The sequence below is a fragment of the Mus musculus genome, chromosome 8 (assembly GCF_000001635.26).
Source record: "Mus musculus strain C57BL/6J chromosome 8, GRCm38.p6 C57BL/6J".
In the NCBI taxonomy this organism is placed as follows: domain Eukaryota; kingdom Metazoa; phylum Chordata; class Mammalia; order Rodentia; family Muridae; genus Mus; species Mus musculus.
Window position 1 is genome coordinate 21,304,193 of NC_000074.6, and position 15,350 is coordinate 21,319,542.

The 15,350-nt window shown below is 39.9% G+C and overlaps 1 protein-coding gene across 1 annotated transcript; it reads left to right on the forward strand.

Moving 5' to 3' along the window:
• The first annotated feature begins 11,353 nt into the window (after positions 1 to 11,353).
• Positions 11,354 to 12,195, forward strand: Defa27 (defensin, alpha, 27). The gene is made up of 2 exons (NM_001170955.1): positions 11,354 to 11,525; positions 12,086 to 12,195. The coding sequence occupies exons 1-2, from the start codon at positions 11,354 to 11,356 to the stop codon at positions 12,193 to 12,195; spliced, it is 282 nt and encodes a 93-aa protein (NP_001164426.1).
• Positions 12,196 to 15,350: the final 3,155 nt, after the last annotated feature.

The following is a 15,350-nucleotide window of genomic DNA, read 5'->3' on the forward strand; positions in this document are numbered from 1 at the left end:
TTACATTTCCAATGCTATCCCAAAAGTCTCCCACACCCCCCCCCCCACTCCCCTACCCACCCATTCCCATTTTTTGGCCCTGGCATTCCCCTGTACTGGGGCATATAAAGTTTGCCTAACCAATGGGCCTCTCTTTCCAGTGATGGCCGACTAGGCCATCTTTTGATACATATGCAGCTAGAGTCAAGAGCTCTGGGGTACTGGTTAGTTCATAATGTTGTTCCACCGATAGGGTTGCAGATCTCTTTAGCTCCTTGGATACTTTCTCTAGCTCCTCCATTAGGGGCCCTGTGATCCATCCAAAAGTTGACTGTGAGCATCCACTTCTGTGTTTGCTAGGCCCCGGCCTAGTCTCACAAGAGACAGCTATATTTTTAGACAATTTTTATTAGATATTTTCTTCATTCACATTTAACATGCTATCATGAAATTCCGCTATACCCTACCCCTGCTCCGTGTTCTGGGTTCTGATGATGGTGAGTGGTCCTGGTTTCTGTTAGTAGGATTCTTATATTTACCTTTCGCCATCTGGCAATCTCTGGAGTTAGTTGTTATAGTTGTCTTTGTTTAGAGATTGTTCCTCTGTTGATTTTGTTACCCTCTATCAGCAGACGTGGGAGACTAGCTCTCTCCTCTGAGTTTCAGTGGTCAGAGCAGTCTCTGCAGGCAAGCTCTCCTCTTTCAGGGAAGGTGCACAGTTATCTGGTGTTTGGACCTCCTCCTGGCTGAAGATGAAGGCCCAAAACAGGATCTTTCCCAGAAGCTGTGTTGCTTTGGCCAGGAAGGTGGCCGGTTGTCTGGAGCCGAAGATGGCGCTGCCTCAGAAACTCTGTTTTACACAATTTTTATTAGATATTTTCTTCATTCACATTTCACATGCTATTGTGAAATTCCCCTATACCCTACCCCTGCCCTGCCCCACGACACATCCACTCCCTCTTCTTGGCCCTGGCTTTCCCCTGCACTTAGGCATATAAAGTTTGCAAGACCCAAGGGCCTCTCTTTCCTTTGATGGCCAAAAAGGCCATCACCTGCTACATATGCTCCTAGAGGCACAGGCTCTGGGGGTACTGGTTAGTTTATATGGTTGTTGCTCCTATAGGGTTCAGACCCCTTCAGTTAATTGGGTAATTTCTCTAGATCCTCCATTGGGGGCTCTGTATTCCATCCAATAGATGACTGTGAGCATCCACTTCTATACTTGCCAGGCACTGGCATAGCCTCACAAGAGACAGCTATATCAGAGTCCTGTCAATAACATCTTGCTGCCATATGCAATAGAGTTTGCATTTGCTGGCTGATTATGAGATGGATCCCTGGGTGGGGCAGTCTCTGAATGGTCCATCTTTCCATTGCAGCTCCAAACTTTGTCTCTTTAACTCCTTCCATTCATGGGTGTTTTGTTCCCTATTCTAAGGAGCAATAAAGTGTCCACACTTTGGTCTTCCATCTTCTTGATTTTCATGTATTTTGCAAATTGTTTCTTGGGTATTCTAAGTTGCTGGGCTAATATCCACTTAACAGTGAGTGCATATCACGTGAGTACTTTTATGATTGGGTTACCTCACTCAGTATGATATCCTCCAGATCCATCCATTTACCTAAGAATTTCATAAATCAATTGTTTTTAATAGCTGAGTGGTACTCTGTTGTGAAAATGTACCACATTTTCTGTATCCATTCCTCTGTTGAGGGACATCTGGGTTCTTTCTAGCTTCTGGCTATTATACATAAGGCTGCTATGAACATAGTGGAGTATGTGTCCTTATTACCAGTTGGAACATCTTCTGGGTATATGCCTAGAAGTGGTATTGCTTGATCTTTGGGTATTACTATGTCCAATATTCTGAGGAGCCAGCAAACTGTTTTCCAGAGTGTATGTACCAGCTTGCAAACCCAACAGTAATTGAGGAGTGTTCCTCTTTCTCCACATTCTTGCCAGCATCTGCTGTCACATGAATTTTTGATGATTAATGATGTTGAACATTTTTAAGGTGCTTGTCAGCCATTTGGTATTCCTCAGTTGAGAATACTTTGCTTAGCTCCGTACTCCATTCTTTAATGGTGTTGCTTGTATTGGATATTAGTCCCCTATCAGATATAGGTTTGGTAAAAATCCTTTCCCAATTTGTTGGTGGTTTTTTTTTTGTCTTATTGACAGTGTCTTTTTTCTTACAAAACCTATGCAATTTCATGAGGTCCCCTTTAGTCGATTCACCTGCTATGAATATAGGTATTAATTAATAGAAGTCCGTGGCTCTAGGTAAAGAGCATAAGAGGTAAATATTATAATAGGAAATAATTAAATAATAGGTATTAATTAAATAAATTCCTGTGGCTCCTGGTAGAGAAAACAAAAGATAGAAGGTATAAATAAATGCCTGTGGCTCCTGGTAGAGAACACAACAGACAGGATGACTGCTCTAGGCAGAGAGCTTATTAATTATGAGAAATTTCATGTTCAGAATTAGATAGGATATGTTAGTCATTGACTCCAAGTAGAGAGAGCAGTGATAATTACCTGCTATGAACAGGTATTAATTAATTAATAGAAGTCTGCGGCTCCAGGTAGAGATCACAACAAATAGCTATTATAATGGGGGTTAATGTATGTCTGTGGCTCAAGGTAGAGAGCACACTAATAAGTCTTACAGGATACTCATATTCTGTCTAATATTGGCTCCACAGGAATTTTGGGCTTTATCCTGTTTTGACAAGCTGCTCCTTATAGGCAGATGTAGACAGGAAAGAGAAAAGAGGAAAGGAAAGAAGAAAGGAAAGAGGAAAGAAAAAAGCAAGGAAAGAGGCAAAGAAAGAGGCAAGGAAAGAGGCAAGGAAAGAGGAAAGGAAAGGAAAATATAAGTGTGAATTTATTGTTTTTAAAATGGTTTAATAAAGTCTGCAGGAGACTCATATTCTGTCTAATGAGGGCTCCATGGGAATTTTGAGTTTAAATCCTAACATGACAAATTAGAAAGGCCTAAATTTCTAAAATGTGTGTGATTTTGAGTGTTGTGGTTATTTTATTGTTCCTCTAGAACAGAGGGCAAGCTACAGGTTTTCCTGATTACCAGCTGAAGGATATGCTGATTTGGAGAAAAATGTTTTGTCTTTGTGTTTTTGTAAATGATGATTAAGTTATTTATACCTTCCATAGTTATATGGATCAGATTTGATAGAGGGAGACCACCCATGAGAACTAGATTCCAGAGAATCAAACAAAAAGGTTATCTTAATGATACTAAAATTTCATTTGAGATTTATATATTACAGAATATAGAGTCTTGTTTAATTTCATCATCAGACATGCTGAACTGACCTGCCTGAAAACCTGATGTCTTGGTTTTTCATCTGGATCCAGTCAGGACACAGACATCAGAGACTAATACAATCATTGGTGTGGCCTTCTTAAGGCCAACTAACTCCCTCATTTCCCTACCATTCCCCCTCCCTTCAAAAATATCTCGACACCCATATTCAGCTTCAAGAAGTTATGAAGAGTTGTCATCCCAGTTCCCTAAGCTTTAGGGCTGGGAGTGGTTATTATAGGTTGTCTTTGGTACTGACAAATTTGAAGTACAGGGCTTAGACTAAGTCCTTCTATTGCTGTTATTATAAACAGATCTGAGATGTGTAAGCCTGTGAGTTAAGGGCCAAATAGGAAATTCATGACTCTGGCTTTATCTTTAGACTGTTTTCAGATTTTTAATTAGTGACTGAGAGTAGTTAACAGACAACAGTCAAGGTTACAATGCATAGTTGGTTTTCAAAAACAGAAATCCACAGAATGTGACCTTTAATGTTATTAATTTATTTGTTGTTGAGACCAGTGTGCTCCTGACAGCCTTCTCTGTCTTGGATTCAAAGAAGAAACTGAGCATCTTTGAGTTACTCCAGTTGTGGCAAAACAGCCACTAAGCAAGAATTGCCTCATTTCATTTACTGACATAATATTGTCCAAACAAAGGACACAATTACAGAAAAGGACAGCTGGATTCTGCCGAGACAGAGTAAACTAGTCCTTAATATTCCTGTTTCTCTAAGTCTTTCAGAGGACTGTGGCCAGTAGGCTGAAGATTGATGCTCCAACATATTGAAGTAAGGGACTGACCAGGTGATCAGAGGTCTCTATGGACTGGCTAAGTTTTGGAATCTGTTTTAGGTTTTCCTATATATTTTCAGTTATATATCAGTCATTCTTGGACTTCTGATGGGGTTGAAAAACTACATAGTCTCGTATCCAACCCAGGCTTTTTATTTTGAGAAGAACAGTTTTCAGGGGATGGTTTTTAGATGGCAAGACATAGCCAGATACAGAATTATAAGTCTTTTAAGTAAGGATAAATGACAGAGGTTCTGTTTAATTAACAAACATGATGGACTGGGTGTTAGATCTCTTGTACTTTATAAATTACAAAATAGTAATAGTTATGTTCATTTATATCTGAGATAAAATAGTCTTTTAATTGGACAGAAAGGGGGAAATCTTGTGGATAGCCTTGCGGCTAATTTTATTTGATGTTAATTATGTTCTGCTGTAAATGGTTGTGAACCAGGAATGAGTCAAGGCTCAGGTGATTTCCTGTAAACCTGCTTCCCATCTTAATTTGTAAAATAAAGGAGAGCTAATGATAGGGCAAGTAAAAGGGAAGGTGGAGCAGAATGGGGGGAGAGAGATAGGAAGGAGAAAATGGAAGAGGAAGAGGAGCCAGACTAGGAAGAAAAAGAAAAGCGGAGCAAAAGCACATTGCCTGGGGAAACTGCAAGTTCTAAGGGGTCTCATAAGCTGTGGAAGATGGTAAGATAGTGGTAGATGTGCCAAATTTAGGTGCACAGCATGTTATCATATTAACTATGTTGTGTTTTCATTGGGGCATATTTGGGAGGAGATTTACCTCAACAGATCCTGGTAGTTTGGTTTTTTGTTTTTGTTTTTGTTTTTTTTTAATCTCCTAGAAAACCCACTGCCATGAGGATGTTAACTCTGCTCACCACCCTTCTCCTGCTGGCCCTGCACATGCAGGCAGGTTCTCCCCAAGGAAGTACTGAGGAGGCTCCTGACCAGGAATAGTTGATCAAGGAGGACCAGGATATTTCCACATCATTTGGAGGGGATAAATGCAGTACTCTCCAAGATGCAGGGGAGAGATATCATCATGCTAGAGACATGCAATAGAGAGGAGTACAAATAATCTCTAAAATTGGGTCACCCAGGTCACTTTATTACTTCATTATTTTCCTCACTGAACAGCAAGAACAAAACAGATCAATTTCTTTCTGCAACGAATTGTTTGTGAGTAACTTGAGAATTAATAAATAAATAAAGAGAATTAATAGTGTTTTCTTCAAGATCTAAATGGTTAGTCTTGGACTATTTAACTGTGTCTATTATATTTTAGTTTGGAGATGTGTTTTTACATATTTAATTAATGGCAGGAGCACAAAAACAAAAACAAACAAGTAGTGCTTAGTCTTTAGTTTTGTGCTTACCATGAATACTTATTTATATTGATCCTGATAACTCATGTTGCTGGCAGTAATGATCAATAAGGAGAACCCATTTCACCCAGCACATATCTTGCCCAGACCTCTTCTGTCCTGCTGATTCAGGAACTAAGTACTTCATATGATCTCTATTCCCAGATATGAAGTCAGACTGGATCTGTGATTGTAGACTCACAGATTGTGGTTTTGGAGAATGGTTTTCTGGGGCCAGCACTTACCAGGGCCACACCTTCCAACCCTGTTGCTGCTGAGCACTAGGAACAAGAAGATTATATTTGTCATATGACTTGAGAATTTGAAAAGGACTGTTACTTGTCAGGTGTTATGCTCTAGACCTCCCTCTTCCTTTCTATGCAAATAAAGTTTTTACAGCAATTCTCTCTGTGTGTGCTTGATTATTGTCCCAAGCAAGACTCTGAGAACCAAGTAACAGAATGCTAGAAATACTTGGCACTCAGGAGGCAGAGGCAAGCAGATTTCTGAGTTCAAGGTAAGCCTGATCTACAAAGTGAGTTCCAGGACAGCCAGGGCTACTCAGAGAAACCCTGTCTGGAAAAACCAAAACACACAAAAAACTTATCTTTGGCCTGTAGGAGTGTCAAGGTTATCATTCTCACACAGGATCCTGATGCATAATAAGAAAGGCCAATGCTGTTGCAAGCATCCTAATCTATCACTTTATAACACAGCCCATTTAGATCTGAACCACTATCAAAGCCATCAGCCATGTGGGAGGTAGGCAACATGGTTATCTTCACTTTTACATTGTCACAATGACCTACCTTTTTAGAGAAACCCCTCTCAACATTCTAAATGTTAGGATTTGACAAGCAGGGCAGGACAAGATCATATGTCTGGCTTTGAATTTCTATAAGTGTGTCAGCTCTAAAAACAATACTGTAAGAAGTATTAAGTAGAAAAGGCACCAAATAAGAAGTATGAGGGTTTGTATATGCTCAGTCCAGGGAGTGGCACTTTAGGGAAGTATGGGCTTGTTGGAGTAGGTGTGTCACTGTGGGTTCTGGCCTTAAGACCCTCATCCAACCTGTCTGGAAGTCAATATTCTGCTAGCAGCCTCAGATGAAGCTGTACAACTCTGAGATCCTCCTCTGCATTGCCAGCCTGAATATTGCCATATCCCTGACTTGATGGCCTGTAAGCCAACCACAGTCAAATGTTGTCCTTAGGGCAACATTTGAGAGAGAGTTTCCTTGGTGTGTCTATTCAGAACAGTCAAAGTCTCTAAGACAAGAAGCAAAGCAGGAAGTCTCACCCAGATATATACAACATGTGAAGAAGTATCTGTACATATCTGTGGAAGCTGGATTTGATATATAGAGGAGTGACTGTAAACACACACACACACACACACAAACACATACCATGTGCTCAGGTATTCAGATATATCTTCAGATATCTAGGTGAAGGTACCTTAAGACACCTTTATCTACCTTTCTCAACTGATGATGAGCTGTTAGAAAATGTGACTTATGTTACTTATATGACCAGATACCCTGTGACACACAGAGATACAGGAAGAGTGTTCAGGACCCAGAGACAGTATCCTCAGTCAATATACCAGCTCATGCCACCCGTACAGGTGCCTGAAACCTGAACCAAACATAGTGGCCTGCAGAGGGACCTGGAAACCCTAAGCTTCCAGTTTTTAGCAACCACCCACCAAATTCAACAGGCATATATGAGGATGCTTCCATGTTAATTCTTTACCCCCTTAAGACACTTTAAGGTCCTAGTTTAACTCTAGTAATAGCAGAAGAGATTTCCAAGTCTTCCAAATTCCAAAGTGCTAACAAAGGGTTGTGGTGGCTTTGATGAGCTCAAATTCTCACTGATGTGCAAAAGATCTATTAATGTATAGATCCCAGCCTCTTTTACAAGGTCTTTTTTGCTTTTCTTGGAATATGGGCTTTGGAACAAGTGTAGTAATATTTAGAGCTCAGTAGACTGGAGCCTGTTGCCCAACCCTACTGCACTGAGTCCTCTGAAGACTCTCTGTAAAAAGACAAACTTTTAGCACAGCCATGCCACCTGATGGTCAGTGCAGGGTATCTGTCCACTTCTCTGTGGAGCTTGCCCTCCTTTCCTGGAACACTCTGGACTCTTAATCAGAGTGTCATGCGGAAAGTTTTTTGATGTAAAAATACATGGGAGCAGCTGAGCAAAATGTGCAAACACCCCTGGGTCTCAACAGCTTACATTTCATGCAAGGCTATGACAAGGCTGCCCACTTTCTCCCTACCTATTCAATATAGTACTTGAAATTCTAGCCACAGCAATTAGACAACAAAGTGAGATCAAGGAATTCAAACTGGAAAGGAAGAAGTCAAAAATCACTATTTGCAGATGATATGATAATATATACAAGTGACCACTGTCTTTTTTCCACTGGATGGTTTTTGCTCCCTTGTCAAAGATCAAGTGACCGTAGGTGTGTGGATTCATTTCTGAGTCTTCAATTCTATTCCATTGGTCTACTTATCTGTAACTATACCAGTACCATGCAGCTTTTATCACAATTTGTCTGTAGTACAGCTTTAGGTCAGGCATGGTGATTCCACCAGAGGTTCTTTTATCCTTGAGAAGAGTTTTTGCTATCCTAGGTTTTTTGTTATTCCAGATGAATTTGCAGATTGCCCTTTCTAATTTGTTGAAGAATTGAGTTGGAATTTTGATGGGGATTGCATTGAATCTGTAGATTGCTTTTGGCAAGATAGTCATTTTAATATATTGATCCTGCCAATCCATGAGCATGGGAGGTCTTTCCATCTTCTGAGATCTTCTTTAAGTTCTTTCTTCAGAGACTTGAAGTTCTTGTCATAAAGATCTTTCACTTCCTTAGTTAGATTCACGCCAAGATATTTTATATTATTTGTGACTATTGAGAAGGGTGTTGTTTCCCTAATTTCTTTCTCAGCCTGTTTATCCTTTGTGAACAGAAAGGCCATTGATTTCTTGAATTAATTTTATATCCAGCTACTTCATTGAAGCTGTTTATCTGGTTTAGGAGTTCTCTGGTGGAATTTTTAGGGTCACTTATATATACTATCATATCATCTGCAAAAAGTACTATTTTGAGTTCTTCCTTTCCAATTTGTATCCCCTTGGTCTCCATTTGTTGTCGAATTGCTCTGGCTAGGACTTCAAGTACAATGTTGAATAGGTAGGGAGAGAGTGGGCAGCCTTGTCTAGTCCTCGATTTTAGTGGGATTGCTTCCAGCTTCTCACCATTTATTTTGATGTTGGCTACTGGTTTGCTGTAGATTGCTTTTATCATGTTTAGGTATGGGCCTTGAATTCCTGATCTTTCCAAGACTTTTATCATGAATGGGTGTTGGATTTTGTGAAATGCTTGCTCCACATCTAATGAGATGATCATGTGGTTTTTGTCTTTGAGTTTGTTTATATACAGGATTACGTTGATATATTTCCGTATATTGAATCATCCCTTCATCCCTGGGATGAAACCTAATTGGTCAGGATGGATGATTGTTTTCATTTGTTCTTGGATTTCGTTAGAGCGAACTTTATTGAGGAATTTTGCATCGATATTCATAAGGGAAATTGGTCTGAAGTTCTCTATCTTTGTTGGGTCTTTTTGTGGTTTAGGTATCAGAGTAATTGTGGCATCATTGATTGAGTTGGGTAGAGTACCTTCTGTTTCTATTTTGTGGAATAGTTTGTGAAGAACTGGGATTAGATCTTCTTTGAAAGTCTGATAGGACTCTGCACTAAACCCATCTGATCCTGAGCTTTTTTGGTTGGCAGACAATTAATGACTGCTTCTATTTCTTTAGGGGATATAAGACTGTTTAGATCATTAATCTGATCTTGATTTAACTTTGGTACCTGGTATCTGTCTAGAAACTTGTCCATTTCATCCAGGTTCTCCAGTTTTGTTGAGTATAGAATTTTGTAGAAGGCTCTGATGGTGTTTTGGATTTCTTTAGGGTCTGTTGTTATGTCTCCCTTTTCATTTCTGATTTTTTTTTAAATTAGAATGCTTTCCCTGTGCCCTCAGGTGAGTCTGGCTAAGGGTTTATCTATCTTGTTTATTTTCTCAAAGAACCAGCTCCTCGTTTGGTTGATTCTTTGAATATTGCTTCTTGTTTCCCTTGGTTGATTTTGCCACTGATTTTGATTATTTCCTGACTTCTACTCCTCTTGGGTGAATTTGCTTCCTTTTATTCTAGAGCTTTTAGGTGTGTTGTCAAGCTCCTCCTTTGTGCTCTCTCTAGTTTCTTTTTGGAGGCACTCAGAGCTATGAGTTTTCCTCTTAGAAATGCTTTCAATGTGTCCCTTAAGTTTAGGTATGTTGTGGCTTCATTTTCATTAAACTCCAAAAAGTCCTTAATTTCTTTGTTTATTCCTTCCTTGAGCAAGGTATCATTGAGAAGAGTGTTTTTCATTTTCCACATGAATGTTGGCTTTCTATTATTTATTTTGTTATTGAAGATCAGTCTTAATCCATGGTGATCTGATACGATGCATGGGAAAATTTCAATATTTTTGCATATGTTGAGGCTTGTTTTGTGACCAATTATGTGGTTATTTTGGAGAATGTTCCATGAGGTGCTGAGAAGAAGGTATATCCTTTTGTTTTAGGATAAAATGTTCTGTAGATATCTGTTAGATCCATTTGTTTCATAACTTCTGTTACTTTCACATTGTCCCTGTTTAGTTTCTGTTTCCATGATCTGTCCATTGGTAAAAGTGGTGTGTTGAAGTCTCCCACTATTAATGTGTGAGGTGTAATGTGTGCTTTGAGCTTTACTAAAGTTTCTTTAATAATTATGGCTGCCCTTGTATTTTGAGCATAGATGAAGGCCCAAAACAGGACCTGTCCTAGAAGTTGTGCTGCTTCAGCCTGTCACCGAAGCTGTTAGCTTCTGTAGTCCACACTCTCACCTACACAGACTAGTCTCAGAGGGATCTGGGAACCAAGATGGCTCCCCTAGGTACTCCTCAAAGCCCTCCCAGGCCAGGCAGACACCTCTACTCTGGTAGGGAAGCTGCCGGGATGTCTGGAGCCCGAAAAGGGGGCTGCCTCAGAAGCTCTGTTGCTCCCACCTGTCCCAGAAGCTATAAGCTTCTGTAGTCCATACTCTCACCTGTGCAGACTAGTCTCGGTGGAGTCCTGGAACCAAGATGTCTCCCGCCAATGCTCAGGCAAAGCCCCAGTACACATTTTCTGAAAGTAAAAACATTGCAGAATCTCAAACATGTGGAATGACCCCTAGCTTGAGGGTCCCAAGTATGGAGATGCTCCTGGACCACACTACTGTTCCATGTGTTCAGACACTTTGGCTTCTACAGAACAACTCACTCTAGCTGCATTCTTACAAACTCTGTCTCTTAAACTCAATTCACTGGGCCAAAATGAGGCCATCTTGCTTTCTCTATAATGGCCCCAAGTAGGGGATTCACATTGTTAAACCTCATGAGGATGATTGATAATATCTGAATCATGAAAAGAACTGATTCTCCAGTCTACCTGATCAAGGTCTAATCCAGACTTTCTGAGAAGTACAGGCTTCAAGTCCAGAATATAAAAATCCTTTGTTCTTTGAGCTTATTAAATTAGGCAGTGCCCAGCTGCTTCTTCTCTTGCAAATGAGAGGTAAATACTCAAGCAGATGGGAAATGGGAGAAGATTGCAGGGCCTCTTCATGATTATCGGTGGCAGGGTTTTTGTCACTGAACACACAATGCAACATGATGATGGTAGCCTTGAGGACAGAGGAACATCAAAGGGAACTTGAGGGTAACAGCCTCTCCCAATTCCACACATTGAGCTCCTGCTCACCAATCCTCCAGGTGACTCCCAGCCATGAAGACACTAGTCCTCCTCTCTGCCCTTGCCCTGCTGGCCTCCCAAGTCCAGGCTGATCCTATCCAAAACAGAGATGAAGAGAGTAAAATTGATGAGCAGCCAGGGAAAGAAGACCAAGCTGTTTCTGTCTCCTTTGGAGACCCAGAAGGCTCTTCTCTTCAAGAGGAATGAGTACTGGTGCCCAGTGTGATGGATGCTTGCATTCTCTTGAGGGAGGGATGAACATGAGCCCTAGAATCCTGGTAGAGTAATGTTGCTCTCTGGCAACACTATTTTAATTCCTTTTATATTCATAACAGTAACAGCGAGCGAAAAGTAACTCTAATTGAATATCTTTCTCATAAGGCGTTTACTGTAAAAAGATATACATTGGAATTTCAGTACTCACAGTCCTCCAATACTCTGATTAGAAGCTTCTAGAACAGGATTAGTCTTGGGTATTAGTAGAAATTTTTCTTTGTGTAAAGGAAAATTGAATCAATTTCAAAGTATACTAAAGTGTCTACATGGTGACAAAAGGAACACAGAAATTAAAGACACATCAGAATGGCTCTCAAGTCCATGACCAACACCCCTGAAGTGTGTTATTGGTTGAGATGTCCTTGCTGAAGTCTGTATTGTGGCCAACACAGCACATTCATGCTGTATCACATATCCCCATAGGATCACATATTATTACATGCTGCCAACCCCAAATCTTAATGCCTGATTCTTTTTGTGCCTCCAGCGCGTTGAGAGATCTGATATGCTATTGTAGAACAAGAGGCTGCAAAAGAAGAGAACGCCTGAATGGGACCTGCAGAAAGGGTCATTTAATGTACACGCTCTGCTGCCGCTGAACATGGAGACCACAGAGGACAAGACAGCCATGAGTACTGAGGCCACTGATGCTGGGGCCTGATGAACATTTCTCAATAAATTGTTCACAATATGCTTCCTGTGTGTTTACATTCTTTCAAAGTATGCTACAAGGCTCAGTAAAGGCTCTGTATATAAAGTACCAGGACCTTCTAGGAAACCTTTAAAGATGAATGAATACTATAATTTTTTACTTCGAGATACCAGCTCCAATTAATATCAATTTTAAAAAGACTCCAGGTTCAGACACAAAATGTATAGAAAGCTCAGAATTCTCATGATCCTCACATATGCTGCTCCTGACTTTTGACTCTGCCTTTAGGTAGTCTTGACTCACTCTCAAAAGACTTTGCCTATATGTTAAGAACAACTGACACTTTGGGTTTCAGGTTTACAGAGTTCTAAAATGATATATATTTTAAAAACTACACTGTCCTTAAAAGCTGTTTAAGTTTTAATGAACCACACCTGAATTATGCCACTGGCTTCTAAACCGTGGGTTACATTTGGCTCTGTGGAGACAACTTTTCTCAACATTAGAAAAAGTTAGTCAGAGACAGAATGGGTAGGATAAAAAGCAGTGCATCCCACACTATGATCTGCATTAATCTGCAGTGTCCAGAGTCGTATAGTACAAAATACAGTTTTTATACAGAAAACGTCTTTATATACAGAAAGTATACATGTCTAATGACTGCAGTGTGCTCTACAAGGTACACTCAAGTGACTTACCCTACAGCTTTCAAGGGCTTAATTCAGCATGGAAGAGATATGCAAGATAAATAAAGAAGTCGGTAGGCAGTTGTTGAAGCAGGGGACTCCAGTGATGTACAGGGTGCTAAGAGTCAGGCTATAAGTCATCATACTCCTTCAGGAAAGAACATGTCCTAAATGAAAGAACAGCAGTTGTAGTGGCCTCCAGATTACAGGTTCTATTACCACAGATGGTGTGGGTTCACAGAAAACATAGTTGTCGGCATTCAATAGTGATGGAACCATGCTAGGTAAATTGAATACCCTTTCACACTTTGAGGAAGAAAAGATGCTAGAATCATCTTACTTGGTCAGTTATGGCAATCATGACAGAGACTAGCTCCACTGATTGAGCTAGAAGAGAAAGCCAATACAACTCTTTTCACATCAAATATTACAGAATTCCAGTTAGAAGATTGCAAACAGAATGCAGTTATCATAGTCCACAAGACATTTGTCTTTAAATAAGTCACTGGTGAACTGAGCAAAATAAATTGAACAATTACATCAATATGGTCAATCCTTCTGAAATGTAATTATCTGAGGATATAGGTCCTCTGTTTCCAGGAACAGTTAGCATAACTCCAGTAACTGTCAATCAGCAAACACATGACACAGTCACATTGGTCAACCTCTCTACTAATGTTCTCCAAGGCCTCTCCTCTATTTTACATAGCTAAAACTCTCTCTTTTCTTTGTCTTCAGAGTTTATTCAACACATATCCCTGTTGCAAATTCTTGACCCTGGATGCTATAAGATCATGTATTCTTCCTTCCCAATTTACAATTTGGGTAGAAATTTTCTTGTAAAATGCATGGTTTCATTGTTTTAACCTGACCTATTCTAGTGGTGAAAATTCTAGATGCTTATTGGAAAGGGTTTCTGTAGGTATGTGCACATTGTGAAATGATTAAGTTCCAAAAGTATCATATCTGTAACCACAGGTATTTATAATTTTGTTATGGTGAAACACCTAAATTCTATGGTACTAATTGTTTTGAAATACATAATCCATTAATTTTTATAACCATATTGTTGTGTAATAATCCACTAGAACTCATTGCTCCTTCCTAAATGTAATTCTGCACCTATTGACCAAAATCCCCTCAACATTACTTCATGTTGCCAAAATCTAGTAGCAAGTACTGTATTCTCACCTGCCATCACATTGCTTTTTATCTTGGATATGTGAGAACATGTTGTCCTGCAGTTTGTGTGTCTGGATAATACAGAGCAAGTGTCCTCAGGTACCATCTCAGTTATTGCAAATTCTTTCTTTCTATGGTTGAGTAGTATTCCACAATGTCCACATAAACCCCCCCCCACACACACACACATACACACACACACACACACACACACACAGAGAGAGAGAGAGAGAGAGAGAGAGAGAGAGAGAGAGAGAGAGAGAGAGTTTATATATGTGTACCACATTCTCTTTATCACCTCACATACTGATGGATATCTCTTGGCAGTAATGTACAACATTGAGAGATATAATACACAAATATATCTCTGCAGCATAAAGAGTTCATTTCTATTTGAAAGTTTGGTTTTCTGAACCCTTTCTACAACAAGAAATAGAATACAAGTGATTAAGAGAACATATTTTTCTTTGCTTTACCAACTTTCCTTTGACACTCAAAGTGCCTCAGCTCATTTAATAAACTTTCAGGTTAGAGGAAAACATTCTCCAGTCTAATGTTGCCCAGATGGTCTCCTTCCCATCTTCTTAATACTTGGACACCTTAGCTGACAGTGACCCTCTCCTCACTCTCTTCAACTATCCAGCCAATGGCCACATGCCCACATACTTGCCAATGCCTAGATTCTCCTCAGTTTGGGTGTTAATCTAAAGCTCCTGGTTTGTAACCTATTCATCTGCCTTCCTGCCTCTGATGTGGAAGACCCTGGTTCTTTGAGAAGTTCCCTCAATAAAGCTGTGCTTGAGAGTCAGCTGAGAACAACGATACACATGGTATACCCAGAACACTTGTACCCAGCACTTTCATGACAGATGCTCTTTGTTGGCAATGATCACACATCACATGCATGTCAATTAGTGTGTTGAATTCAGGTTCAGAAAACACCCCTGCCTCAGTATTTTCACACAAATTCTTGAGAACCATAAAGAGGAATTCTGATTAGCAAAACTGCTTGGTTCAGAAAATAAAGTGTTGCCCTGGCTTTTGTTTCTCCTTCTATTACTCATAGCTCTCATATAATGGCAAATGGAATAAAGGGCAGTTCTAGAAAGGATTTGTAGTTGATAATCCTAGAAAAATAACAAACACTTCTTAGTTTTCTCATGTTCTAGCAATCACAAAGGCCATACAGCCCACCCCACTACATCCCTCCTCATGGACAGAGAACTGAACCCCA